The 27,439-nt window shown below is 49.8% G+C and overlaps 3 protein-coding genes across 3 annotated transcripts; 1 reads left to right on the top strand and 2 right to left on the bottom strand.

The window, feature by feature from the left end:
• Window positions 1–347: 347 nt before the first annotated feature.
• Window positions 348–6,235, bottom strand: LOC131209528 (uncharacterized). The gene is made up of 5 exons (XM_058202615.1): window positions 5,877–6,235; window positions 2,842–2,951; window positions 1,215–1,345; window positions 850–1,133; window positions 348–778 (listed from the first exon to the last, which is right to left on the bottom strand). The coding sequence occupies exons 1-5, from the start codon at window positions 5,950–5,952 to the stop codon at window positions 627–629; spliced, it is 753 nt and encodes a 250-aa protein (XP_058058598.1). The 5' UTR covers window positions 5,953–6,235; the 3' UTR covers window positions 348–626.
• Window positions 6,236–13,240: 7,005 nt separating this feature from the next.
• Window positions 13,241–14,137, top strand: LOC131210993 (uncharacterized). Its single transcript, XM_058204327.1, has 3 exons — window positions 13,241–13,412; window positions 13,493–13,915; window positions 13,986–14,137. Exons 1-3 carry the CDS (start codon window positions 13,241–13,243, stop codon window positions 14,135–14,137), a joined length of 747 nt encoding a protein of 248 aa, XP_058060310.1.
• A 1,042-nt stretch (window positions 14,138–15,179) lies between these two features.
• On the bottom strand, window positions 15,180–20,016 carry LOC131209570 (soluble guanylate cyclase 88E). The gene is made up of 10 exons (XM_058202666.1): window positions 19,849–20,016; window positions 19,466–19,747; window positions 19,193–19,398; window positions 17,880–18,003; window positions 17,673–17,814; window positions 17,481–17,607; window positions 17,069–17,420; window positions 16,132–16,998; window positions 15,995–16,065; window positions 15,180–15,926 (listed from the first exon to the last, which is right to left on the bottom strand). Exons 1-10 carry the CDS (start codon window positions 20,014–20,016, stop codon window positions 15,215–15,217), a joined length of 3,051 nt encoding a protein of 1,016 aa, XP_058058649.1. The 3' UTR covers window positions 15,180–15,214.
• Between the last annotated feature and the right edge of the window lie 7,423 nt (window positions 20,017–27,439).

Genomic DNA, 27,439 nt, shown 5'->3' with positions numbered 1-27,439 from the left:
CCTTTAAAATGGCAACAAATTATCCTACAAAACGGTGCACATTTGATGCAAATTGTACCATACGGCTACGGTAAAGAAATGACGAATCTTAAAACCAATGAAGCAAAAAATGTCTATAAAATTGTTTGTTTATGTGTTCAATATCGGATTACTTCTACTGATTGGAATGGTGATTGTATCGACAAATGGACCGGTCAAAAGAAATTGAATGTGGTTTTGGCAGCTTGCACAAGGTCTCTTTCGCGAGTACGGAGTTCGCAAGTCGGAAACTTCAAACCGAGCTCTTCCGTCGTCTATAACTTTCAATTCCTTCCGCAGATTGAACAAAGCCGTTTTATTACAGAAAAGTGTTTTTTTTATTTCCCTCATTTGTACTGCATATAAATGTCAGATGTGTTTACAAAATGGTACGGTTCTCTCCTTGGGTACAGTTTCGCTCCGGGGCTCGCCTATCACCCGGGCCGGCCTTCTTATTTGAAATCCACTCCGTGTCGTGAGGGCGACTAGGCGTCACCACCACATTTTGTCCGATTTTGCTCCTCTGCCCAACTTACGGCCTTTCGGGCCTTAACACTAAACAACGGGTATCACAAAGTGCCTTCACCAAGCGCGTCAGCGCGACGGCCTTAGTCCACGAGGAAGAAGTGGATCGGGACGTTGTCGAGCAGCTGGTTGGCGATGCCGGTGAACTCGGCCGAGAGCTTCTTCTGGAGCTGTGGCTGCAGTGCGCGCAGCACTTCGTGCCCGTTCTCCTTCAGGAAGAGGTTGGTGGCTTCCGCTGGAAATCGAGAGAGAGAGAGTGAGCGGTTACGAGAGGCCACCAATGCCAGACTCATAAAGGAAACTTACTCAGGATGCGGTTGTTGTTGAAGATCTTCGATACGCTCAGGCGCGGCTTCTTGATCGCCAGGTTGAGATCGAGCTTCTCCACGCGCAGATGCGTTCCGGTCGGCTTTTCGCTCGTCGACACCAGCCCCTTGACCTCGGCGGTCACACCATCGAACACGGCATCGAAATCACCGGAACCGCTGGCAGGGATGATGATCAGCACGCCGCTGCTGGTGTACTTGGCGTGAATCTGCAGCCGCGGGATGGTGAGCCGGGCCTCGAACGGCTTGTTGCCATCAACAAGTCTGCGGCAGAAACGTTCGATCGAAAGCAAAACATATTTCATCGATCTTTGAACACGCACCAAAGGCGGGTGGTCAACTTACTTGATCGAGCGCACGGTGAAATTGCTGGCACCGAACACTTCCATGTTCTTCAGGTTGATCCGGTATCCTTGAGGTCCGCCTGTGAGCTGCAGCGACAGCTGATCCATCACGAACGGCTCGACCGAGGGTAGCTGTAGGAAGGGAAATCCAAAACGGAAACGGAAGCTGGTTAGACCATCGGAAGGAGGTGCGTCTAATGTCTAATGACACACCGATCGCAAGGACAACGGAGACATTCAACGGCACGCACAACAATGAGGAAAACATTAAGGGTGTGCCAAGTCGTCAGGTGCCCAGCCTTTCGCCGCCGCCGCCGCCGACCGGTCCATGACGGTAATTGATCCGTGCGTTAATACTCGTTATCCGCTCCGGCCGGCTCCCGATTGGCTCGTAAATTTTAATTTGATTATTCGCGCGCCGAGCAACCAACCAACGGACGGTCGTTAAGAGAGCAGCACCAAGAGCAGGGTTCAAGATGGTGTCACGGTGACACACAGGCCGGCGTGGCTAAACCATCCGGAGACCGGCCAAGACCGGTTCAGCGGCTGAGTGGAAGATAATTGCCGGGCAAATTTGTGTTCGCGTCCAATCGACTCACGGGCCCCGAACTCGGTAAAGTCGGAAGAGTCGCTTCCGAGCCACTCGAGTAAGGCTGAATCTCCGCACCTTGACCATCGCGCTGCCCCGGGCCCCGAACGCCATTGACACTGAACTCGGCGCGTGAAGGTTACGGTGGCGGTTTTTTCGACGATTCGGGTTTTCGGGTGGCCACCGATTTTCGGTGCCCCTCGGGGTGCCAACATTTACTTTGTCTGTTTGATTGTTTACATTGCTTCTTCCTCTTCGCGCGCTGCTCCGATATTAACGGCGCGTGGTGTTACGTAACGCCCGACGGTGTGGCCTTGCGGAGGGCACGCCCGGCCAGGCGTGAAGGGTAACGCGAATCAAATTAGGACGATGGTGGCAAAAACCGGCGGATTCGCTGTTTTGCTGTGCCCGTGCTCGAAGTTTTAGTGAAAGTGACCGGTTTGTTGTGGTCTGTTACCTCTTGTTGGGATATTTTTTGGGGCTGTACCATGGTTTTGGTCGAAGACCGTGGGCTTGGAGCGTCTCGGGTTACAGGTTCACACCACGCTTTAGTCTCTTGTTTTAACTCAGGATCATGGTGATAGACCCAAGTGTTGTCCAAAGGCTTGTACTGTATGAAGGCGGACTTTCCAAGGAAAATTCAATCACTGAACGATACTTGATTTTTTTCCATTGTAAAAATTACTAGACACGTCTGTACTAATTGGTTTGTAAAAAATTGCCGATTGAACCGATTGAAATGAAACTTCACATTTGATCATATGAAGAATGTACCAACATAAAAAATTAGGTTAGCAGCGCTCTCTGTTATTGCAGCTCAAAACTTTTTGAACAGCCTGGTACACTGTCTACACCGGTAACAGCATTATCCACAAATAGAAACGGAACACCACTGATTGCCAATAAAAAGATTCAGCAATCTGGTATAGAAAACAAAACTGTCACATCTTTCTTACGTTAATCTTGTTGAGTTAGATTAGAAGTTACCTATTAGTTCTTCTAAGATTAAAATCTAAATCGTTCCGGTCCGGCTGCTTACCTTAATCTCGGGGATGCCCCTGGCCAGGTAGGGTCGCAAGTGTTGCAGCGATGCCTTGAGACAGTCCGTGAGCTCCGGGTCCGACCGGCGACACTGCTTGATGTACGGTGCTGTGGACGATTTGGAATCAATTAATTTGCAATTTCGAATCAATTCAAATGTATGTTGAGGGAACGAAAAGTGTGACCGATTCTTCTTCGATTCCTTCCCAGACCCGACCAGAGCAGGTCTCAGATCAATCGGAAAACCAATAAACAGTTTGTTTATGCACCCAAGCGTGTGCAGACAAACATGTGGAGCTGCGACAAGATCGGATCGGATGCACCGATCAAGGTCGGTCCGAAAGTGTAATGACTTGTGCTGGGAATGGCGATCCACCTTCCCAACTTCGATTGCCGAGACGTGTGCATCACGAAACACGCTCAAACCAGTACCAGAAAAGGTGGAGCAGCCACGTCCACTCCACCGAAAACCGGTCTTCCCATTGCGCTCAGAACATTTCTTCAGGTCCCGCGCAACGGCACGTTGGGGCAACCGTCCCTAGCGGTGACGAAACTCGGTGAGTCCGAAGAAGTGACGCAAACGCCTCGCACTTCCATTCTGGCGCACCTGACTTAAGGCCCTGCAATCTGTTGCCCCCCAAAACTGCACCGGACACAAACCATCCAAAATCCCTCTACGCACTCGACGAGGCGCTCTCCCTAATGAGAGCCCGGGCCGGGTATTTCGTCGACATGTAAGGTCGACGGTGAAGTCACTTGTTGGCTCGTAAATCTCAAGTTTAAGCACAAATAATGGGGGGCCCCCCCCAGTGGGGCGGCGTTGCCTAATCTCTAGCATTAAAGCTCGCGAACCGCATGCGTCAGCGCCCGGCCCGGTCCGGTCCGGTCCTGTCAGGGCGACACACGAAGACGTTCCGTGGGGTTCGCATGGCCACCCAGTCAAGGACCGCTCGGGCTGTTTAGCGGGTAAATACCATTTGCCGGGGCAAGCATTAGCTTAACCCCGCCAACGGTTTGGGGCCAGCTGGCGCAACGTGTGCCGGATCGCGGTTTGCCAGGTTTTTGGAGTCCGTTGCCGAAAGTGACATGAGCTCCGAGCTGATCCGAGTCCACAGGTCCGCGACTTTCGAAGGACTTTCGTGGACGGGTTGAAGCCAGGATTCCTAATAATGATTTCATGGCCAACAAGCGAAGCAACTTTCGACACTTTCCTTTGCTACGACAGCAAATGGATCAACAGGTGATTGGATGGCGCGAGTCCAGAGTTCAGTCCGTTGCTCGTTCAACCTTCCAGTGGACACGGATCACCTAGTCTAATGCGCCATTAATCCAAGACCCTACCGTCTGAACCGTGATGATCCACAAAGGTTTTCCTTCACCGAGGTGTGACATTGGGAGGGCTCTCGGCTGAAACCTATTTCACACCCTATTAGTGGCGCTTCACGTGGGGCGCATGATGCAGCAGAATCGATTGATCCGTACTTCCCACAGAAACCGTGTGCCGCGTAGAACCGGAACCATCCGCCGCCGACGAGGATGTTGAGAACAAAAACCGGGGCCCTCGGTCGGCTCGGGTATTTCTTTCATTAGAATTTCCAATTACTTCGAGCACCTCGGCAGCGAACTAATCGGGTTATGGACCGTTGAAGGCGCATTGCAAAAAAGCGGGTGGAAAACTACAAATCGGGTTCGGATTAAAAACAATCATGGGAACCACCCCGTACGCTGATGGCGTAACTACGTCTCGGGGTGAATCGTTAGCGACGCTCCGCGATTTTCTTTCCGTGACCTTCCGGAGCAATCAATCGTTTCGGTGGCGCGACCTTCAAGAGATCGTCCGACGACTACGTTCGAGCCCGGTCAGGGACTTGGGCTCTGGGTGCCGCTGCCGCGCACTGTCCGGCATTGACCTACTGACACTTCATTAGGCTCGACACTTCAAGAGGCGTAAACGCGCGCAGCGAGAGTGAAATAATGAAGCGCAAGTGATCGCAGGTCCCGCGATGTCTAAGGGCCGACTCATAAAAGCCCAGCTCTGTTGGAAGTCCATCATCGCATCGCCGGTGACATCTATGAAGAGTCCGACCCGACCGAGGCATGTGCCAAGAGAGCATACATTTCGGAAGTCAACCCCGGAGTGGTCATAAAATGTTGCGTTTCCACGTAACGTGGAGGATCAAGAATTCAGCGCAGGTGCGATCGAGATGGAGTTCCGATAGACCCCGTTCACAAAGGTTACTTCCTGTGCGCATCGGGGTTTCTCACGGCACCGCCCGCCCGGGATCTACTCCCGGCCGCCGGTCTTACGTCAGTAAAGATGAAACACACCCTTGAATTGCAGCACTCCGGCAGCAACAGTTGCAGTTGCGTGCGCTGCGTTGTGGTCTGCTGCAATTACGAGTGGAATTGTTTTCCGGCCCGGGCCGGGGCTCTCTGGTGGCCGGGGAAGTAGGCACAAGTGCCACCGAATGGGGGACCTCTTGTCGCGGCTTTGGTGCGTCTTGTTGGGTTGCCAACTCGTATCCCAAACCCGAGTCGGCATATGGCTTCGAAAGGGCCCTCCGGGGGATGCATTGCATAACGGTTCGGTTGAGCAAAGATAAAACTGCAGTTTCATTATGACTGGCCAGCGCACGGCCAGCTAATGGAACGAACCGTGCAACTCTCTATTAAGTGCGCTTTAATGTCTGTTGACGGGTTATGCTTGGTGCGGAAGCGTATGGAAACACTTTCGTTTGCAAGTCTGCCAACGGACCACGTTCTGATTCCGCCCCGTATCGAGATGCCTAATAAGGTTCCACGAAGCACCCTTGATTGGCCAATTTTACGTTGTGGGGATCTCACACCGGAAGGCCACTGCAACGGTTAAGGAAAGAAAAGATACGCTCCATAATCGATCGAACGGTTGACCCCGGCCGACCCTTGTAAAGGGCTCTGATCTGCCACGTGTCAATGAGGACGCTCCAATCTGGACACCGCGACAAACACCACGTACGCCACGCCACGCGGTCTGGCTAAATTATGTTTACTTACGAATTTCCTGCCCCACGGCGAGGCCCGCAATGCAGACCAGGGCCCCAATGGCGATGGCGACGGTGAACTTCAGCATGGTGTCGTGAGGGTGCCGGGGAACGGGGACAACGCACGAAAATTTACAATCACGGAGGGGCCACTCTAAACGCAACCACTGCAAAGCCGGACGTGCGGACGGGGCCCTTTCTGGCGGTTGTGGATTGTTTTCAATTGAATTATGTTGACACTTCCTATGTCAGTGCGTTTCAGGCTTTCCACTTCACTTTCGGTCACCGCACACAATTCCCACTAAGGCACTGTTTGCAAAACACACCGCTGCGGTGGTGTTCTGTTTGTTTTGCTGGCGAAAGCGCGGAGTCTCGAGAATGGCGGACGTCCGCGGTCGGCAGGCTCGCAGTAACGTCTGAGGATCGCCGAGCCGTGGCGCAGCTCTTTTAATGATTCGCGCCGGGGCGGGGGGCCGAGTCGGTCCGGTGCCACAGTGGGGAAGTTTTATGGGACAGGCGGACATATTGGGTGTTGAATCTACGGAATTCTGTGATGGTAGAATTCTATACAAACGTATATTCTGAACCAGCTAAATATTTATTACCTGCAAACGGGTACATTCGGTTGTTCGAATATAAGATAGAAATTTTACATAGTTTACCTCAATAAAAGAACAGGCTTAAAGTTCATTAAGGAAATATGTTTTGTATGGCCATTTCATAGACTTCATAGAGACCAGGAGCCTCTGATGCATTAAGAGGTGTTTCCTTGAAATAAACCTAGTGGACATGGAGGGATTGAGATCCAATTAAAAAACCAATTAAAAATAATTTAAAATTATTTCAACGTAAATTAAACCTAAATTAATTATTTCAACCCAAATTACTGAACCCAAATTTCAATTGTAATGCCTCGTTTAGTTGCACCAGGCTCCGCCATGATGTTGCTCCATCACGAAAGTTGATAAACTGTATTTTTCGTAGTGTTCTATACTAATTTCCGATTAAAATCAAAGCTATGAGAATGCCAAAGAAGTTGATAAAAGTTGGTTTTACAGAGTAATTTTCATCACTCTTTCGACTTTGACAGACTAATTCTCGGAATCTACCCAATACAGAAGGTTCAAAATTCGGATCGCTCAAACTAATCTGTTTCAGGAAAATATAACTAAAACCCTCACTTTTTTAAATTGGTTTATGACCGCCCATTTCCCCACAGTCCGGTGCCGTTTCATGGGCACGATTCGGTGGCTGATGTCGCTCTCTTCGATGCCGCCGGGATGTTTGGGAGATAAGTGTCCATAAATTTCCATTAGCTGGAGCAAAAACAAATTCGGTTCTCGATGCTTAGTGGTAATAGAAGGGATAGTACGAAAAAAACCTGTTTGATAATTTATGTGTTTGATAGTCAACGTTTTTGCTTCTCTTTTAATTAATTTAGTTTGCACTAGAGCGAGGTCCTACCGCATTACAATCTATCGAAATTCGGGGAACCGTATGCTTTTTTGTAACGATTTACCAGTCCTTGGTGGAAATGTTGGAAATAAAATAAAAATCTTGTTGTTCATTGTTCCGTTTTTCAATGGTTTTCCTTCTATTTCAACAGTGTTTAACATGCAAAAGTTTTAGCTCGATCTCTACCTGGCTGCTTGGGCCACGAAAGTGCATTAACCGCACTGCATTCTCTTGCCCTCGACATTGAGCAATTACGCAACATTGCGCAACTGGGGAAAACAGAATTAATCAAAAAAAAATATGTTTCATGCTGTTTCATGTGTCATGTTGACTGGTTGATGCCCCTTGGGTTTTAATAGTGCAGCACCCCACCGCTGCGTGCAATAAATGCCAGCCACATGGCGCTGGGTCAGCAATTACCGACCGGAAGCAGCTCCACTACGCCCCTAGTAATGCCGAAGAAAAGAGATGCGTCGTTGAAGGTGAAGCAAAGCTGCAGTTGAGCACGCAGAACACGGAGTGCGGACTGGACCGGACCGGATTTCTAACCGGAGACGCGATAGAATTTACGCGATTTCGACCACCCATCCGAAGATGAAAGTGAAGGTTCAATGCTGACGAGCCCCGCACGGACCCGTAGGCCGTGCCAAGACACGCAAACCGCCGCTTCATTTCGCTCTTTTTATTGTTTTACCGGCCCGCCGTCGAGCGTGGTGCATGGCCGGCGGGAGTCCTTGTGGCGTCTTAACTGAAACCCGGTCGGAAGAGTCTATTTTCGATCCGTCTACCCGCTATCGGTGCTGTTGAATGATTAATAAGCTCGGCCACCACGGCGCTGTGCGCTAGATTTTACAACGGTTTTGGGTACAAATTAGCAATTCTTGAAAAAAAAGAACAACAAAAGTGTTCCTATGGCGTGCTGGTGATGGGTTGTCATCGGGCGCCATCAGATTGCTTTGGGAACCCCCAATAAATGTGATGTTCGGTTCTTCAAGTTGCTAGCATAAATGTCGCGCCAATGCACCACCGTCGTCTGGTGGTTTATTGGCATCCTCAGCCAGCATTTAGGGGCATACCATCAATGGCGACCGTAAAGCAGGGTTTGCAAATTGGCCCCTATGAATGCATAATTACACAGCTTCCACTTCCTATACAATCGGGCCGGCTGACACCTCAAAGGGTGCACCCCGTTGACGGTGACCTCTCCGTTGACCGGATCGCTCAACATTCGGCAGCGGCTACCCCAAGGTAGCAGACTCTCTCGTGAAATTGCTTTACACGAGCCACCGAGAGCCACCAAAGTCCATTTCGGGCGATTATTGAAATTCATTTCGATCCCGTCGAGATACTGAGGCAAAGATCAAGATCAATGTCTAGTGCAGAGCGCCTCTTGGGCGGTGAATGGAGGCGAACGGTTTATCGAGCTGTTCATCCTTCGCCTCGACGACGACGACGACGACGACGAGCACCAAGCCGTCGGTTAATCGCGTGAAATGTGGTGCTTCAAATCAATTGTCCAAGGGCACTGTCGAGCCGGCGAGCCCGAGTGGCGTTAACCAATTTTAACACATCTACATCGAACGCGAATGCGAACTCCTTCAGGCCCTCGAAGTGCCACCATTAGGGTGCGAGATAGAAGAGCGCGGCCGAAGGACACAAAACCGCACGACGCGCTATTTCAGGGTTGCCATAAATGATGCTTTTAGGTGCATTAATATTCCTTGTGCATGGTTATTACTAATTAACAGCTAAGCCGTTCATCAATTATGGAAATATTAACGAAATCATGATGAGATGCTTTCAATCGGAGGGTAATTTGCAATATTAAATTATAATCAGCAATTATGGACTGTTCCGGTTTTGAAAGGGTAGGCATTTCAGGTTCAACATCAGACTTCAGATAATAATTAATTAAACGAATAAATAAAATAGTACGATGTTCTTATTTTCAGCAAAATTATATTTGTTCTGAAGCAGAGTGAGAAAATATGGACCCCTTAAATAGAGCTCAATGGATTTCCATGTTTTACTTAATCCCTCAAGTCCAGTAGAAGGCTCCCTTAAACGACTCAAAATTCACCACAACGTCGCGGACGAGCTTTTATGAAAGCTTCCCAAGCTCAAAAGCGTTACACCGCTCCGCCGAAGCTTTCGACGTGCTTTACGCCATCCGGTCAAACGTTGGAGCAATGCGCCGCGTGTTGCGAAAGGCTCGCAGCGCCTTTCGCGTACGGATCACCTCCCGCCTCACGCTTTTGCGATCGCACATTCGTTTTGGTTGCCGTTTTGGCCCGCAACATTCGTCAGTCGCGTGCCAGACGATAAACATCAACACACCCGGCAGAGTGGAACAGCTTCACTTTCGGCGCCCGCTATTTTCCACCGGCCGTTTATCCGTGTCCGCGACTTCGTCTCGGTGGTGGTGCTCAGTGACACAACCCATTTTACGGTCAGCACCAGGAGCAAGGTAAATATTGTGGGGTCCGAATCCGATTCACGCGCCGATCAGCTGGCGCCAACGGAAGTGCATTCGGCGCAGCGTAGAATGGAGTAGAAGTTGCCGCAAACTCCGCGGGGGCTGGCGTTTGACGTGAAACTCGTTTTCGTGCGTTGCGTACGCCCTATGCTGGGCCATTAAGCAAGCATCGCGAGTGTCCTTCGGTGGCCGATTCAAATGTGTGCCAAGGAAATTTGAATGTGTGGAAACGCGTGGACTGCGTTAGCGTGCGTCATGAGGCCTTTCCTTTTTTTGGGATTGCAAAACGTTAGAATACTTTGTGTCAGAGCGGCAAAGTGTTTTAGACTTGCGAAGGTGCACCGCTTCATCATGCAATCTAATGTATCCGAATCAGCCTCTCCCTTTTATTTTCTACGAAACCTCAACACGTGTTAGTCACACCACGAGGTGGACAGTTCCTGCACTCGGTGGTCGGCCCGTACCTTTATCGATCGCGGTGCGCTGCATCGATTCGCGCAAGGCCGTGAGCAACATGGCGCATCGATCGCCAGCGTTGCGATTGCAGAAAACATAGCGGCAGCGGCGGCCGTTAGAGTTGGCGAACACATTAACGAAATCGCCATCATTTGCTACACTTTTCGACGGGCGTACGAAATGTTGCACTCGAAAATGGCAATGGCGATTGTGTGCCGATGTTGTAAATGGAAACGGCACTAACCAACCCGAACCCGTTGGATATTTCTCAAGCAAACAAATCGATAAGTAATGAGCCACGTGCTGTTCAATGAATTTCTGGGATAGCCAAATGCACCGACCGATAACGTAACGAACTGTGCAAAGTCTACTAATTGCCCTTATCATAACACCAGCAGATCGTCCAGATTGTGACCTTTGCCGATTCGTGGCACCGGTCCGGTTTTCTTTCGATTCTATCTTCGGTTCGTCTTCGGTGGTCAACTGCTGTTATGCTGCCATCGGCAAACCTGCCCCATCCTGCGGCATGTCGGGTGTTATGCGATCCGCCGCGGGTAAACATAACCCCACCCCAAACCCCGGCCTTACATAGGCCCGGTCGCGGTCAGTGCCGCGGATTCGGTGGTGGCATCTCGCAACGCTGGCCACCGAATTATTCGAATGCCGGAGCGTATATAATTAGGCCGGCTTTTACGTGAATGCTGCGTTCGGTGGGTTAGCGGCATTGCCTGTTGGCCATTTTAAGGTTTTTGGGGCTTCATGTGAGACTTGGAGGCTATGTTTTGGGATCGATCACGATCCGTTTACCTTATCAACCGGTCAAACTGAGATCATCATAACATTGCCATCTTAACGCAAACGGGTGTGGTCCTCACCATCTCTTTCGGTGGCCGTTGATGTTAGATGTTGTTAGCGGCCACAAACACTGGTTTCGGGCGAAGGTAAACGACACGAGAAAAGCACTTGCACTTGAACGATTCGCACCGACGGCCAATTGCTGTCGGCGCGTTACCTATTGCCTCATAATGTGGTTTTCGTTGCATAACGGCACCGCTCGATGCCGCCGTGATGTTCGTCGGTCAGCTCGGTGTGAAGGTTGACACAGTGATGGTTCTGCTCCCCCAGCATCCTGTAATGCTACCCAACGGAGTACCTAGCCCCAGTGGTCATTATCACCATTATCGAGCCATTCGAAGCTTCTCACGTGCAGTCATTGTCGTTTGGCTTAATTTGTTTCGTTCGGTTTTAGGCACACGATCGGTGGCTACCGGTTCCGGACTACGGGTTTATAGAGATCCGTTCGGTAAGCATTGCATTTGCGTTGCGTGGTTGCTGGTGTGCCAAGGTCGACGCGAATCTGCGCAGACTTGTTTTCCCGGGCGCCGCCGGTCTCGTGGTCGGTGGGGAAACATTCCACGGTACGCAGGTTAACGGCGGGTAACGAGAGTGTCTTGGCGGCACTGGCCCACGTCTTGCGCCGCGGATTGAAATGCTAATGTGTCACTGTGGCTCGTTGCCACATAACCCGGTGCCGGTTCGTGCCGCAAGATCATACGCTCGAACCCGAGCCACATGACGGGGTAGTAACTTCAATCGTGTATCGACATGGGATACAATGTTGGTAATTATTTTATTTGCCGAGGTTAAACTTTTCATTTGCCTAAGACTGTTAAGCTTCTCACTCATAAGGGATTGGAGTGATTATTTTTGCAAATGAGCTTAATAGTTTTGAAATGCCTCTGATTAATTTGTTCCAAACCAACTGTTCCTCGTTACATGATGCTAAATAATACGGGAAAGAATGACTAAAACGTAATTTTGTCAAGCAAATATGGGGGTGGCCCATTTAAGCTTCCTTTTTATCGTTTGGCTAAAAAACGGCTTAATAATTTTCAATGCTTGAAAATTTATTTGAAAGGTTGATTCATCAAATTTATGTATAAAATACAATTTTGTTTGCAGAAAATTGGGAAATATGGAAAACTTATTTCCAGAGTTGTTGGTCTTTAACTCAAATGGTACAATATTGTCAAAGCTAATTTAATTGAAGATCATTTCCACCTCGGTGGCTATGTTAATAAGTAGAATTGTCATTTTTGGGGTTCCAAAATCCCACTCGTTGTGAAAGAGAAGCCGATGCACCCAAAAAGAGTGACTATTTTGTGCGGATTTTGTGTCTGGCGACATCATCGGCCCACTTCTGGTTTCAACAACTACGTACCATACAGCGTCAGCTACAATCGATATTTTGCGCCCCATCGTGGGAAATCAAATACTCAACAGAAATGATGTTGTGAATTGGCTTCCAAGAAGCTGTGATTTGGCAGCTGCGGACTGTTAGCTTTGCGGATTGGTGAAAGACAAATGTTACGCGAATAAACCTGCAACTATTGATGACCTCAAGACCGAAATTCAAATTACCATTGCCGAGAAAGGACCACAGACAGTCGAAAATTTATACAAAAATAGGTCGATCGAATGGGTTACTAGCAACTTGTGATCGACATTTTAAAGAAATTGTTTTTCATAAGAAAAAAATGAAGAATCAACCTTTCAAATAAATGTTCAAGCATCGAAAGCCAATAACCGAAATATGTGCCTTCTTTTATAATCAAATGGAAAAAGGAATGTTGAACGCCCCACCCTGTATAAGTAGTTTCAATGGAAAAATATATTTTAAATGGATCTATTTCATTAACCGTCTTGGTAATTTATGTTACGATTTTTTTGAACGCCTTTACGCCATCGTAGAGAATTACGTTAAATATCCAGAAATGGGGCAGCTAACATTTATTCTAAAAACAAACCTTAAAAAGCCACAATGGTTGTAATTACCTTACGACAAACCTATACCGGTGAAGCTTTCAGAGTTTACCTTGACACTCACGACCATAAGAAAACAGTTTTGGGCGAGAAAAAACGAAGGCCCCTGTAAGTTAACCAACTAATCAAGTTTTACGTCATTTTAGGGCGACCCAAAAAACAAAGAAATGGGCGGCTCAAGGCTCCATCTGCTGCTAATGCTGGTGGCCACAGCGATCCAGCTGGGCACTGCGCAGCGAGACGTGTTCCGACTGTTTTCCAACTGCCGCTACGGAAAGCCCAGCTTTGATCCGTGCATCAAAAAGGCTTTCAACGCGCTGCGGCCATGGTTCAAGACCGGTAGGCTTTGGGTTGCCCCTAGAAACACTCTCCCGGTGGGCAATGAGTAGCGTCTCTCTCTCTCCCTCTGTTTCTCGTAGGTCTGCCCGAATTCAACGTGGCACCCTTCGATCCCCACCGGGCCGAGTATATCGAGCAGCGACGGGGCGACATAGGAGGCCTCGGTGGCTACCGGTTACTCCTGACGAACGTGTCCGAGTACGGGTGGGCGCAGTCCGAGGTGACAAAGTATCGCACCGAACCGAAGCACAGTCGGATCGTGTACTCACAGTACTTCCCGGAAAAATCGCTCGACGGAAGCTACGACTTTAAGGCGACGATCCTGAAGCTACCGCGACATACGCACGGCATCTGGAACCTGACACTGTACGACTACAGCCAGACCACGACCGTCACTCGGATCGGTGGCCCCGGCGGACTGCTGAAGGTGCGCGTGGAGATCGACAAAATCGGCGACATGAAGCTGCACATCTCGGACCTGTTTGGTGGAGTCAAAATTATAGGTTAGTAGGCCGCCCGAGGTTACTGAGGATCGGTCGGTGGTTATGTCCTTCGCTTCTTTCTCGCGCGCAGAGTCCGTGGCCGACTTCTTCATCAACACGATGTGGCAGCCAAGTTTCCCGTTGCTGAAGCCACTGATCAACGATCTGGTGAGCGTCGCCTTCACCGACATCTTCAACGAGTCCTTCCGCTACTTCCCGCTGGACGAAGTGATACGAAGCTAGTGGCGGTTTGGTGCCTGAAGCGGGAAAGCTTCCCTCTGAATCTCTTGTGATAAGCTGTACTGTAATTCGTTTTGAGTAATATAATCTGCCAGGAAACCCGGTGGAGTCGTTTGAAGATTTTGAGGTATTTCAAACACATACACATACAGTGGTTTATTGTCCGGTATTTACACACTCGCTCCGAATCCGGGCTTTGGTCGTTCCTCTGGTTCCTGTGTTCCTTAGCTAGGTAAATTGATCTATTCGCTCTCCCTTTCTCTCTCTCTCTCTCTCTGTGTGTGATCGGGGGTCCTGGTTAAGTGTAATTGAAAACCTTCGCTCCAGTTTATTGTCGCTGTCGAGAACCTGAATGTGTAAGGGTTGCTTGGGGGTTGATTATTGCGCCCGGGATTATATAGTTTGCAGCTAACAAGAACAACATCGAACCTTCTCCGTGCCAGTGTCTCTCTAAATTCCAGTACATCCACAAACGTCGAAGAACCAACACGGTGCCCCCCCCTCGTGGGGGGCACTACCTCATTAGACTAGAACTTTCATAAATAATCTTCAACAACTCAACAGACACAGAGATGCCCACACAGTGTATAACCAAATACGCGACGGCTCAGCTTAAGTATAGTGCAGCCGCTTCGATGGTGCTTCGATGTGTCCCGACGATCGATCGATCGATCGATCGTACCTTCCCGATATGATCCTTGGAGAAACGGTGGAACCTAAACGTAGAAAACATCCATAACCGAGTACGTGTATAGATCGTTGTAAACATCGTCCCCTACGGACACGGTTCCGCACGAACGCTAGGCGCTAAACTAATTGGACAAATTGGTATCAATGCGGTCGAGAGTAAAAGGTCCTGTAACATCGTATGCACGCACAACACTCAAATACAGATCGGGGCGTCTCGGGCTGCCGGTGAAGTAAGTACGGGTTTTCGTTTAAAGCTTTCACCACAACCCCAGTCCCGGTTGCCCAGACCCCGTTGGCCGGGTTGTGTCTAACGCCACCGTGTAAATAGACCTAGAACGGGATCCGCTAGGGTGCTGGGTGCAGAGCGTGCGAACTACGGGAATCGGCCCTCTACAGGATGTGACAGGCGTTCGAGTGCACCCTGTGGCGTCCGTTCTGGTGGTGCTGGGCAGCGTAGGCGGCGGCCCCCGGACAACACTTGTGCTCTTTCGCATGCGAGAAGCTCATGCTCTGCGGAACCTTCCCCGGCGGGCCCGACGACGGGGACGGATCGCAGCCGTGACAGTGCCGCGGAAGGTGAGCGTGCTGGTCACAGACGGGCACTGGTGGGGCCGCGGCCACCGCCGCCGCCGTCGCTGCCGTTGCCGCGGCTGGACTGACGCCGGATACCGCCGGAAGGCCGGCACCGGCTGGGCCCGATCTACTACCGGACACAGCGGCGGACGAGCGTGCGCAGGAGCAGGTGACGGACGGGCATGAAACGGGAAAGTAAAGGTTCAACGTATAGAGTGCGTGGCAGGTCGAGGTGTCGCTAGTGCACTCGTCCCCTACGGACCTACTACTACCACCACCACCGAGCGTGCAGTTGTTCGATTGGCAGATGTTCCCGTCCGAGCGGGACGCCGGCGGGTTGACGAAACACATGCCCGGCAGCTCGCCGGCATCGTAGATCTCCTGCACCATCTGGTCCAGCTTCTCGAGCGCCATCGTCTGCTGCTGCTTCACCGACTCCAGCTTCGCCATGCGCACCTTCGCCTTCTGATCGTACGAGTTGGAGGCCCCCTGCTCACCGGTGATCGTCTTCGTCGCCAGGATACCTTTGCTGGAAGTTTCGAGTGACCGTGTCATCGAGTGCGTCCAATCCGGAGAAGGCTTTCCGTCGTTACTTACGGCTTCTTGGGTACTTCCTGTGGCATCGTTTTACTGGCCCCGGTCACACCATCGCGCTCGTACTCCATGAACTACAAACAAACGCCAGAGAATAGACCTGATCAGTGTCCGAAAGACCTGGAGATGCCGCGAGTTACCTGTGCCGGGTAGCAAGACTTGGACTTGGTGCGGAATGGCGGTGGTGGCGGACTGAACGGACACGGCGAGGGTGTCGATCCCGTGTAGACCGTGTTGCTGAGTGAGCTCCGGTGCTGCAGGTCCTCGAGGAAGTCTTCCGTGTCGTTGACGAGCGATCCGAACACGTCCGAAACGCTGTGCATAAACGCGTGACCCGTCGAGTTGGAGCGGTTCTCACGTCCCCGCGGTCCGAACGCATGCAGTTTGACCGGCGAGTTGGCTATACTTCGCCGTGCCACATCCTCGAAGGTGACCGGTGAGTACACGCGCCGATCTTCCAGGCCGGCCGAACTCAGCCCGCCACTGGACTGCCGGTGCTGTTGCGCACAGCCGTACGACGCTATGCTCAGCCGACGATCCTTGGCCGTCTCGATGTACTCGATCGACGGACTCTTGATGTCCTCGGCCAGCAGCTGCAACGGCGGCCGGTTCTCCCGGTAGTCCAGCCAGTACGTCTTCATCGAGCCCTTGCCCTTCACGTCGATCTCGCCCCGTTCGCTGACGTGATAGCCACCGGACAGCAGATGCTTGGTCGACTCCGATATGTGTATTCGCATCGCCTGGCTCGTCGACTCCATCCGCGAGGCGGTGTTCACGGAGTCGCCAAACAGGCAGTACCGGGGCATCTTCAGACCGACGATGCCGGCCACCACGGCCCCGGAATGGACGCCGACCCGTATCCGCAGATGGCTACCGGTCGAGGGATCCTTCAGATCCGTTATCGCCTCGATCATATCCAACGCCATATCACAGACTTTTTCAGCATGGTTTTGCTCTTTGGCCGGAGCGCCCGACACGACCATGTACGCGTCGCCGATGGTCTCCACCTGAAACGAGAATTGTTCGCCCCGCTTCAAAATAACGAACCCGTGGTTGGAGGACTCCGGCGGCCTGTACCTTGTAGACGCTGTTCCGCTCGGTCAGCGTGTCGAATATCGAGTACATGGCGTTCAGCATCGAGACCACCTCCATCGGGGTGATCCGGGAGCAGATTTCGGTGAAGGTTACGACGTCGGAGAACAGAATTGACACACTGTTGAACATTTCGCACGTATCGATCGGATTCTCGCCGCGCCGTAACCGATCCGCGACCTGCTTCGGGATCATCTGGTACAGCAGCTCGTCGGTGCGGCGCATCTCCTCGTCCAGCTTGCGCATGGATTCTTCCAACTTTTTCGACTTTTGCTGCTCCTGGTCCAGCGCCAGCTTCAGCTCGACCGATTGCTGTGTGCCGGCCAGCATGAGATCACTGCGGACAAGCATCGTGCTTACCGACAAGCCTTTTGGACTGACCCTTTTTGGGACTTACCGACTGAAGTCGTGCATCGAGAGATCGTTGATGTAGAGACCGGTGCTAATGAGTGACGTCAGTTTCGGCATCACCGGTGTCCCGAGAAACATGATCATGTACCAGTTCTCCATGTAGATCATTTGCCCTACACACGGGGAAAAACTCGTTCAACCGTATCCGTCCTTACACTTCGGCCAAGATTGTTCTTACCCTTCAAGCGAAGCCGCTTTTCCACGTCCTCTTCGTCTTCCTCCTCGGAGAGTTTCAGTTCCATTTTCCTCTGATTTTCCGGACGCTTTTTCACTGCCTGCATGGTGACCAGCTCGAAGATGTTGTTCGTGCGGTTGAGTATCTGAAAGACACGGCCGTGTATTACATATGGCGTGTTCTATCGCTTAAGGCAGTGACGGCACCTACCGTTTGAAACTTAAAGGCTATCAGCGGGCGCCTCAGCTCGAACCAGTCCGTTATTTTCTTCGCCAACAAATCCGGCAAAATCACCATCAGCGAGTTGCCTATACTCCGTACGACCATATCGGACCTGCGGTTATTCGGTAAAGATAATGTTGCTTCAAATCAAGGAATCGGATGGACGGAAGCTTCAGGTCAATTAAATTAAAAATGGGCTCTACAGCGCGTCAATATCAATTGGATTTGATTTGACGTCTTCGACGACTTCGTCTATTGAATAATCAATGTCCAACCGTAGGTAGCCCAATGGCTGATTAGCGCCCAGACGGCTGATGGCTATTGACAAGTCGGAAGTTAATTTGCAAATGGAACCATTTTCCGTAACACATGGGGTGAAAATTCCCGAGCACATAAATAGCACTAATCTTATTACACTGATGATGCGGAATGGACGTCCAAATGAGACTGTAACAGCAGAAATCATTAAAAAATCTACAAAATCAATTTGAGTGATCGAAAAGTGCAATAACCTGAGTTAGCTGACATTATAAAGATATCAAAAGAACGTCTTGAGTTTATATTGCACAAACAGTAACAACTACGAGAACGCTAGCGCTGTTCAAAGTGGCGGCCGCGTTTGCTCATTGTTGAACAAGAACAAGAACATGTTGAAGGTTCTGTGCAGTATTTGGCCATGTTTAAACGTAAAAAGCTTCACTCCAGAATCAAAACGATCATCATCTGAGGGAAGCATAACAATCGGCTGGAAACGCGTCGGGATTTTAAGATGTGCGTGGTGTAATAATATTGATCGATTATCTTGAGAAGGGAAATCCGATCGACAGTGAATATTATATTATATTATATTATATTATATAGCGTTCTAGGGTTTGAAGACCGAAATTGAAAGGAAACGAAGTCAAGACAACTACATGAATTGATCTTCGAATTGCTCCCACATCAACCGTATAAGCCAGATTTGGTTCCCAGCGACGACTGGCTATTCGCAGATCTCAAAAGAATGCTCATCGGTAAAAATTGTCACTCGAATGAAGTGGTTATCGCTGAAACGGAGGCCTATTTTGAGGCAAAAGACAAATCGTTCTTCAAAAGCGACATCTTAAGCCCATGCCTTATACCTGAAACAGGAGATTGGTGACATTTTGGTCGAAGAACTAAGAAAAGTTTCTTCGGGCACCGGAGTTTCCGTGAAGAAAGAGATGCAAGAGACCATCACATGTAAACGGTGGCCGGTACTAAGTGACCACTAAGTTCTGGGACACCTTGGAGCGATTGGCCACCTGGATCCGGATACTCACCCAAAGACGATGCAGAAGGGGAAAATCTCGAACAGAACCGAAGCGCTGATCGGGAGGTGCTTCTCCTCGCGCGTCATCGCCAGGCTGGCCAGCGAGAAGGCCCGGTTGTCGAACGTCAGCTGGAACGTGTAGTGGTTCGTTTCGCCCAGCAAGTCCGACTTGATCAGTTCGATTTGCATCTCTTTGTTGTAGAAATGACGTGCCACCTGTTGATGGTGCGGATGGATGGGTCTTGTTGCTCGGAACCGGAAATCAACAAGTCTCTGTACGAACCTGCCTGATTTGACCCATTGTGTAGTAGACGAACCCTTTGCGCTTGGTGCGGTAGTGCAGCGTGAGACCGTGGCGCGTTTCGTTCTCGCAGATGAAGCTCGGGGCACGCATCAGCGGGTACGAGAACTTGAGGTATTCGTGCAAATTATCCAATCCATTCAGGAAGTCGCGCATGTGGCGCCCCAGCACGGACAGCACGCGATCGTAGCCGTACTGGCTGACGAAGTTGACGAAGTACACTCCCATCTGGTCCATGAAGTCACGCTCCGAGACGCCCAGAATCTGTTGGCCGCGTTGATCACCAGTGTAGCCGAGAACGAAACGAACCCCCACCGAAAATGTATCCATTTATCCTGGCCCAATCCGTCCTGCGGGTCGCGTACCTCTTGCGCTTTCGTCGCCAGCGTGTTGAGCAGGTTCTCGTCGTAGTCATCGTGGACGCTGAACGATGGCGACGAAATGCCCGCCTGTCGCCGGATGTCATCCCACTTCTCCTCTCCGTAGACGGCCTTCACGTATTCGGATAGGTTCTCGAGCAGCAGCCCGTACATCGTCGCTCCGAGGCACCGCAGCCGTTCGGACGCATGCGATGGTGGCGCGGCGGGTCACGTACCGCCACCGGCGCCTAGCCACTCGTGTGGCTCCCCTGTGCCGACTGCAACGAAAATGTAATTTGGAAAATGCATAAACCTGTCAATGGGAGTTCGCTGACGTCAATTGATTTATTTATAGAGGTTCCTTTTTTTCTTTCTGTGTCCTCGCCGAGCTAGATTTGGCTCGCCGACGACGACCACTACGTGTGGTCCGCGTAAGAAGCCATTCCCAGCCACGATGATTGTCAAAGACAACGGATGTGTTATTCTATGGTGAGAGGCACTGGAGGACGTGCATCTTCTGCGGCTGCCGACTCCTAACTCCTAACCGGAGTTGCGCGACGTAGCTGTTTGCTTTGGTCGGTACCGGGAGCGGTTCGTTGACAGAACGTGACGAAACGCTTCGGCCAAATGGCAACATTGGCCCCACGACCCTCGAGTGGAACCGTGAACTTTCATTACCGTCGGCTTCGGTTCTTATTTTAGACTTAAAATAGCAAACTTGATTGTTGAGAGTAATGAGCTTCGCCAGAGTTGACGACCCGCAATGATTTATGGTGCATTCAAATGAACAGTAACGAAATTAATTAGACTCCCAATTGGTTCGTTTCAATTAATGAACTAAATAAAATATGATTTTGCTTAGTGAAATGTGTTCTCATACACTTGTGGCCTAATTGCGGTAAGTCGCTCACCGATCTTGGAACAGCCACCGAAAGGATCTCTTCACCCTTACTAAGTCAAGTTGTAGGACCAATTTGATCCGAAAGGCTCGGATGGAACATCTCCATCGTAAGGACATGCTTAGAAAAGGGCAAGAAAAATGTAATTTGAAGTATTTTTGTTGCTTCGAAGCCACTCAGTAATGGCGACGGTGAAAGATGAAAGTGCCCAACGGCAGAGATTGGGCCAACGTTTGTGACTGGAAAACCGATTCACCGAACGAACCCGATTTCTCCCGCGAACGCGGAACGATTGGAATTGCTCATCGAAGAGGGAAAATAACCTTGATAAGCGTCGTTTTTTCTCTTCTTATTTGTTGCGCTACCAATGCGTTGGCCAAAGACGCGGTCTTTTTTCATCGCTCTTCACATCGTTGATCTGCAGGCGTTCCGTTGCTTTTTTATTATGCTAGCGCCTCGAGCCCATCCGTTGGTCGTTGGTGGGTTCTGTTTTTCGCAAGGAATTTCTCCATTTAAAAAAACAACGTCAACTTCCTTCCGGGACCAAAGTTTAATAAAGCATCGCACAGAACTTCGCTGGTCCGGGGGTCCACGGTTGCTTGAAATTGCAAACCTGATGAATAATAAACGAAACGAAACGCCCGGTCGCCCAGATTCCCGATGCCCGAGGTCCTTGACCGAAGAGCCCGGAGAGCAATCGCCCTTAGCGTGGCGCGGATCGTTTACGGGTTTCCGGTCCAAGTCCGGGCTGCGTCCCGGCGTGGTTTTATTTAATTTTCAAACGTCCCCACGTCATGGAGGTCCTTTTGCGAGGTCATTGTTTCAGTTACTGTGTGGCAAATCAGTACTTCGCAAAGGACCGGCGATGCGTGGCTCGGGGCGGGCAATGAATGGAACTGTTTTTCGCATCAGTCACTTCCAGTGTAAAACGCTTCCAGTTTCCATTTCGGTTTTTCTTCTCTATTTTGGGAAAATATCTCACGTTTCAATTAAGGCTCAGGCTTTTTGAGGCTCTACACTGTGGACCATCAATCGTTCCTCTCCGTTCGGTGCGTTCACCCGGCGATGACGGCCACCGGAACCACGCGAAACGATTTGACCATATTTTTTTGACATATTTTGCTTAATTGCTGGACTCTTTCAATCGTAAATTTTGTGTCGCCAAAACGCACCCCGGGAACCGAGAGGCCATTATTTTGGGCTCGAAAAGGATCGCGAACGAGTTGGCGAACACTCGCGAATCAGTGGGGGGTTTCACTCCCTACAACAGGCCGTTTCGCATGAAACATAATCGTAAAACGGCGGAAAACTCTGGCAAAAGTACCGTTCGCGTGCCCATCATCGTCAATGATTGCGATTGGAGCCTCAACTCGTGTAAAAACCCGCAAAAACGGCAAAAGATTAATGAAGAATTTGTCGGCGCGAGATTGGCCGGCATTTGGTTGGCCGCCTCAGCAAAACGGTGATGTACATCTTCATTCATTTCGCACAGCTTCTATTGCTCAGCTTCCGGCGCTCATTTCATTCTGTCGGTTGCTGTCTTTTTGGCGGGCCAAATGGTCCATCTCCGGCGCAACCATTTGATCCTTTTCTTACTGTTGTGTGTATTCGGCTCTTTTATGCCACAGTTTTGTAAAAGTTTCTTAATCTTTCTGGAAGTTGCTTGTGCGATGTGCTTCATAAAATTAAATCCACAATCCCGGTGTAAATCGGGTGCATCGTTCAGTGGTGAAGCAGAAACTTTCCCTATTACCGACACCTAGTGGTGGAGATGATTCACAAACGATTTGGTCGGCGTTAGATTAAATTGAAGCACGGTCGTGCAACCACAACGATTCCATTAGATACTTTAATTCACTTCATCACCGGCAGCACCGACATAGCGACCCAATCCGGCCCCGGGTCGACCTTCCTGGACTCGCATCGCTTCGCTTCAGTTCGGGTCCGAAAGTTACGCCCGAATTGGGTCACCGATTTCAGCGAACTGAAAATCACGAACGAAACTTTCACGGCCGGCCTCGGAAAGATAAACAGCAACCGCTGGGCGGCGCAAAGGCCCGGCACGCACAATTTAGCTTCCGCATTCCGGCAGTTTTGAAAGGTTTTTCCGGGCCACCCGGTGGGGTGATCTACCGAAAAGTCAAGCAAATGATGACACTTTCCGGCACCGCATCGTTGTCCGAAATTTCTATAGGAAACCCGTATCGCAAATAAGCCCCTTAACGAAGCTAATTTTGATTACCGAGCATTACCCGGTCCCGGATCCCGGAAAGGCCCCGGATCCCCAGGGAGAAGGATATTTTTCCCACACAAAAAAGGCAACATCTTATCATTCCGATCACAGCTTCGCACCGCACGTTGGCATCCCGCTGGGACGTTGCTTTTCCCTCAAGAACGCAGCTTTTCCGCAACGGCTCTGCACCCGGGACCGTCTTCGGTCGGTCCCGGCTCTCCATTCGCGAGCGTTAATTAATTTCCATTGACACTGCGGTCCGTTGCGCAGAGAACGCAACGGGAGCGTAAGGTACCGTCGAGGACGTATCCCCACCCGGTACTACACCCCTAGATGGCTCCGGAAACAATTAGCCATTGCGTAATTGAAAAGTGCTTCGGTGCGGTGGTTTTTAACCTCTCCACTAATGAGCTGCACACGGGAACGTTCCGAAACGTGAAGTGGGCTTTCCAGGCGATTGTTTACTTTTATGCCTTTCGAACTGCGCCTCCTGGCGCTCAATCCAGCTGAAACGCTTCCTGGGGCAAGTTGCGCGATTTCTCTAAAGAGGCGTATCCCGTGTCAAGGCGTGATTGTTGGCAAGCAACGCCGAAGAAGGTTATTTGATTTGGATTAAGATTTATAGACCTCTCGGGAGGGCCCACAAATGCCGCCAGTAGGCCTGGGCGAACCTTCGCTCAAAATTTGACAGTCCGTGCACGGCGTCCATGGCACACCGTGACCTGCGTCTCGGGGTGATGGAAACGTTTCGCCCTAAGAATTTATTGAATTATCAACGAATGAGCTTCGCTCGAGGGAAGTTTCCTTCGGGCCAGCTGCTGCTGCTGCTGCTGAAAAATAAAGCTAATCAACCTGAACACATCCACTGTCCGTGGTGCTGGAGCTGTGGATTGAGTGGCTTATCGCACGGCACATGGCACCGATGACCGATGGTTTCGCCCTCGGACCTGAGATTTATCTGATGCTCTCTTTTTTTGTTTTTTTCGACAGCCAAATTTAATTTGGCTGATGGAAACAGATTGCTTATCGATAAGAGTAAACGGGTCCATTACTTCAGGTTACCGGCTACTAACTAGTAACACTCCTGCCGAGAGTGAGTTGGTTCATCGAATCACCTTCAACATGCTGCTGTCGCTGTTCATCGACTGACCGCCTGTTTTCTTCTCTCCGCTTAACGTTGTCTTCCAAGCCGTCGTTCAGTGCGCATTCTGTCCTCCGTTCTAGGAATTGGAGGCTCCTAAGCACTCCGATGCTATTTACTCGAGTCACCTAACTTCTTGCTAATTGGGTGATATTTTGAAGGACTTTTTCAAGTGTTGCTTTCAGGTGACTTTTAAAGGACATTTATTTAGTGTATGTTATATGTTAGAAACAGAAGCGGCTTATCTTAACTGCTTCGACTTGTGAGTTACATTTCACATTCAGTTTCTTTTTATAAATATTCATTAGTATGGTAATCATTTTATTTAAATGTTTATTTTTGGAGACTTTATTGAAAAATACACTTAAGTTAAACTGGTTTACCATATCTTTATCAATTTTGATCACCAGCAAAATGCTTTTGCGCTTTTCCTGTGGATAACCTGCTGAGTTGTAACAACCTAGGTCGGGGTCGGGAAGCGGAAATCAACGCAAATTCCGTCAGAAGATACCGAGACACAAATTAAATCTATCCGCGACCTTATGCTTGACTTCCTTGCGAGCATTATCGCTATGTGCTGGTTCCCTTAACGGTGCCACTTCAAAGGCAGCAGCAGCAGCGCTCGGTTCAGGTGGGCACTTATGTGCACACTCGAAGGAATGTAATTGCAGCTCACCTACCTCCCTCTCTCTCTCTCTTGCTCACTGGAGGCCCCGTCATCGAAACATGATCGATAGTGTGACCGCCAGGCCATCGGCCATAAAAACGGTCGCCCAGTTTGGTGCCAAATTACTCTGGCCACCGCATATGGAGCGCCTATTTTCATCCCGGGCCCAATTTTGTGGCCACCTCTTACAACCAGTTAGGCGCGTTTAGGCCCCGGCCCGACTGCTAGTGGTGTCCCGATTGTCGTCATGTCGTCAGAGCTACCGAACCGCGCGCCTCTTGGGCCCGCCCGACCGACCGGACGCAAGCCATAGAAACGCTTTTATATCGCTTTATGATCACACATTATCGCCATTTTTGTGGCCGGCCGGGCTGGAATTTATTTTCACATGCGTGATCATCTCTTCCACCGCGTGGCCCGCTGCCACGTGCACTGTGCATAAACCGACCGCATCAATCGATCGATGGGCGAAGCAATACGTGACCCCCTGTGGTGGTGCCGCTTACGGCGGCCGGTTTGAATGACGCGACGAGTCGGGGTGATGCGATCTGAAAATAAATAAATAAATGTCGCAAACAATAATAAGCGACGTGCTGACGGGCCAAACCCGCGAAGGATTAGTGCGCGAAGCCGTTTTGAAACCGTTGGCCTGTGGCCGTCCGTTAGGAGAAGGGGTCTGCGAAGATAATGTCGAGACTTTTCGGTACCTTCCAATAATTCTTAATCCAGCGTTTAGCCGTGGTAAGTAAGTCTTTCGCACGATAGTTAGTAAGAATTTAGTATTAAAAGAGATCATCTCGTAGATATTATGCACAATAGAGGAATAGAACTAACCTTTTGTTGGCTTCTTCACATGAACTTCCTCTCGGCGTCTTCCGGCAAAGGCTCAGCCCCCCAACATTTCGTTCGATTATTGATTAACTACGGTGTGAACCTGAGTGTGAGAAAGGCAATCAATCATGGATTCCTTTCATAGCTTTTTGCTCCGCAAACTCCATCACTTTCACGGTGCCGAATAGAGTCGTGAATCAGCTTTAATCGTAACTCAATCAAACGTTGGTTCCAAAACAAAAATCAGTCACAAACTTTCATCTTTCTTTCTTTCTTAAGCTTTCTCGTCAAAGGTCCGAGGTCCCTTTCATTATTCAAAACAATTCCCCAGCTGCTGCGCACGGGCGTCCAACGCCACCGACCGTAACGGTGGCCAATATGGTTGTAAATAAATCCAAGAAATCGAGAAACAATAAAAATCTTCACTTTGTATGGAAATTGGCGACCTCCATTAAAATTCAAATGAGGTGTCCATCGACTGCGGATTGCCGTTCGCCGATGCGCCGTTCGTTCGCCAGACGCCCGAGTGGATTGGATCAAAATAAATGCCACCAATCCCGAAAGGATTTTTTTCCAACCAACCTTTCCAACGAAGTAAGGGAACGAAATGTCCCGAGAAGGGCTCAACATTCGTCCAACCACCATTGGCCTCAACTGCACCCGATTGACGCTGGAAAATAGTTTCAAATCGATGACCGATGACGATGATTCAAATGATCGTATTCGACATCTTAAATGGACATCCGCGGCTGCGAAGGCCACAATTTATGGGTGCTTAATTGCCTTGCACTACACCACCGGGGAATGACATCGAAATGTTCCTACCTTGTGCCCCTCGAGTGCTTTAATGGTACCATCGAACTATCATTTAAATTGATGCTCCAAGTCCGCAATTAAGAAATTACTTCGTTTGATGGCGTGCATACTCATTAATGACTCCATCGAATATTGACTAGTTTTCGAGCTCGAGTTCTCTCAATTCGCCTGCCCTAGTTTGCAGTTGCTGTACACCAGCAATGCAATTAAACTAATTTCAACAACAATTTATATGCGAATGCAAAAATGGGTTAAATTAATTTAGTTTTCATTACTCCAGAGAGTTAATAGATAGCTAAGTGCTGAAAACAAAATAGGTTAATCGAATTGCGCTTCTCAAATCTTTACGTCATACTTTAAAATGTTTTACCGGAAAAATGAAACCAGTACAAGAGGTCACTCAATGGAACCCTTGCCGTATTAGAGGGTCCATCGTATTGAAGTCCTACATTTCACGTTCTCCGGTACAAGAGCGCAAGTAAAATAAAAACAAATGTACAATTGTCTAGAAAGCAGTAACATAATGACCTCCTTTACATTCTCTCTTTAGTTGCGTTCGTTGAACAACCTGCTGTGAAAGGCCATCTTGTGGGCCATCTGACTGAACCGGCCGTAAATTACTAACCGTTCGTGTCAGTGTCACTATTCGTTTGAGTGACGAACTTGTCGCATGTTTCACGCACCGACTTCTCGATTTGCTGCCACCTTCGCAAGCTAAAACGAAAAACAACAAATAAAAACCATCTTCCCACAGGCAATTGGGGGCCATGCGACGTGACTACAAGGAGAACAGAATGGCCGCTTAAGGACGACAGCTAGGACGAACCTTGCGGCCCTCAGCGCGTACTTGCTGACCACCATCGTACCATCTGAGCAAATAGTTAATGGACGATAAACGAAGACTAAACCCAGGCGCACTCGGCAAACGGACCAAACTTGATGACCGAAGACACCGTTTCTGGGCCGTCGTCTTGTGGCGAGCGAGGCTGAAGACAATCTTCCCTGTGACA

The sequence above is a fragment of the Anopheles bellator genome, chromosome 2 (genome assembly GCF_943735745.2).
Source record: "Anopheles bellator chromosome 2, idAnoBellAS_SP24_06.2, whole genome shotgun sequence".
Classification (NCBI taxonomy): Eukaryota; Metazoa; Arthropoda; class Insecta; order Diptera; family Culicidae; genus Anopheles; species Anopheles bellator.
Note: the sequence above shows the minus strand (reverse complement) of the source record. Positions and strands in the feature narration are given on the sequence as shown.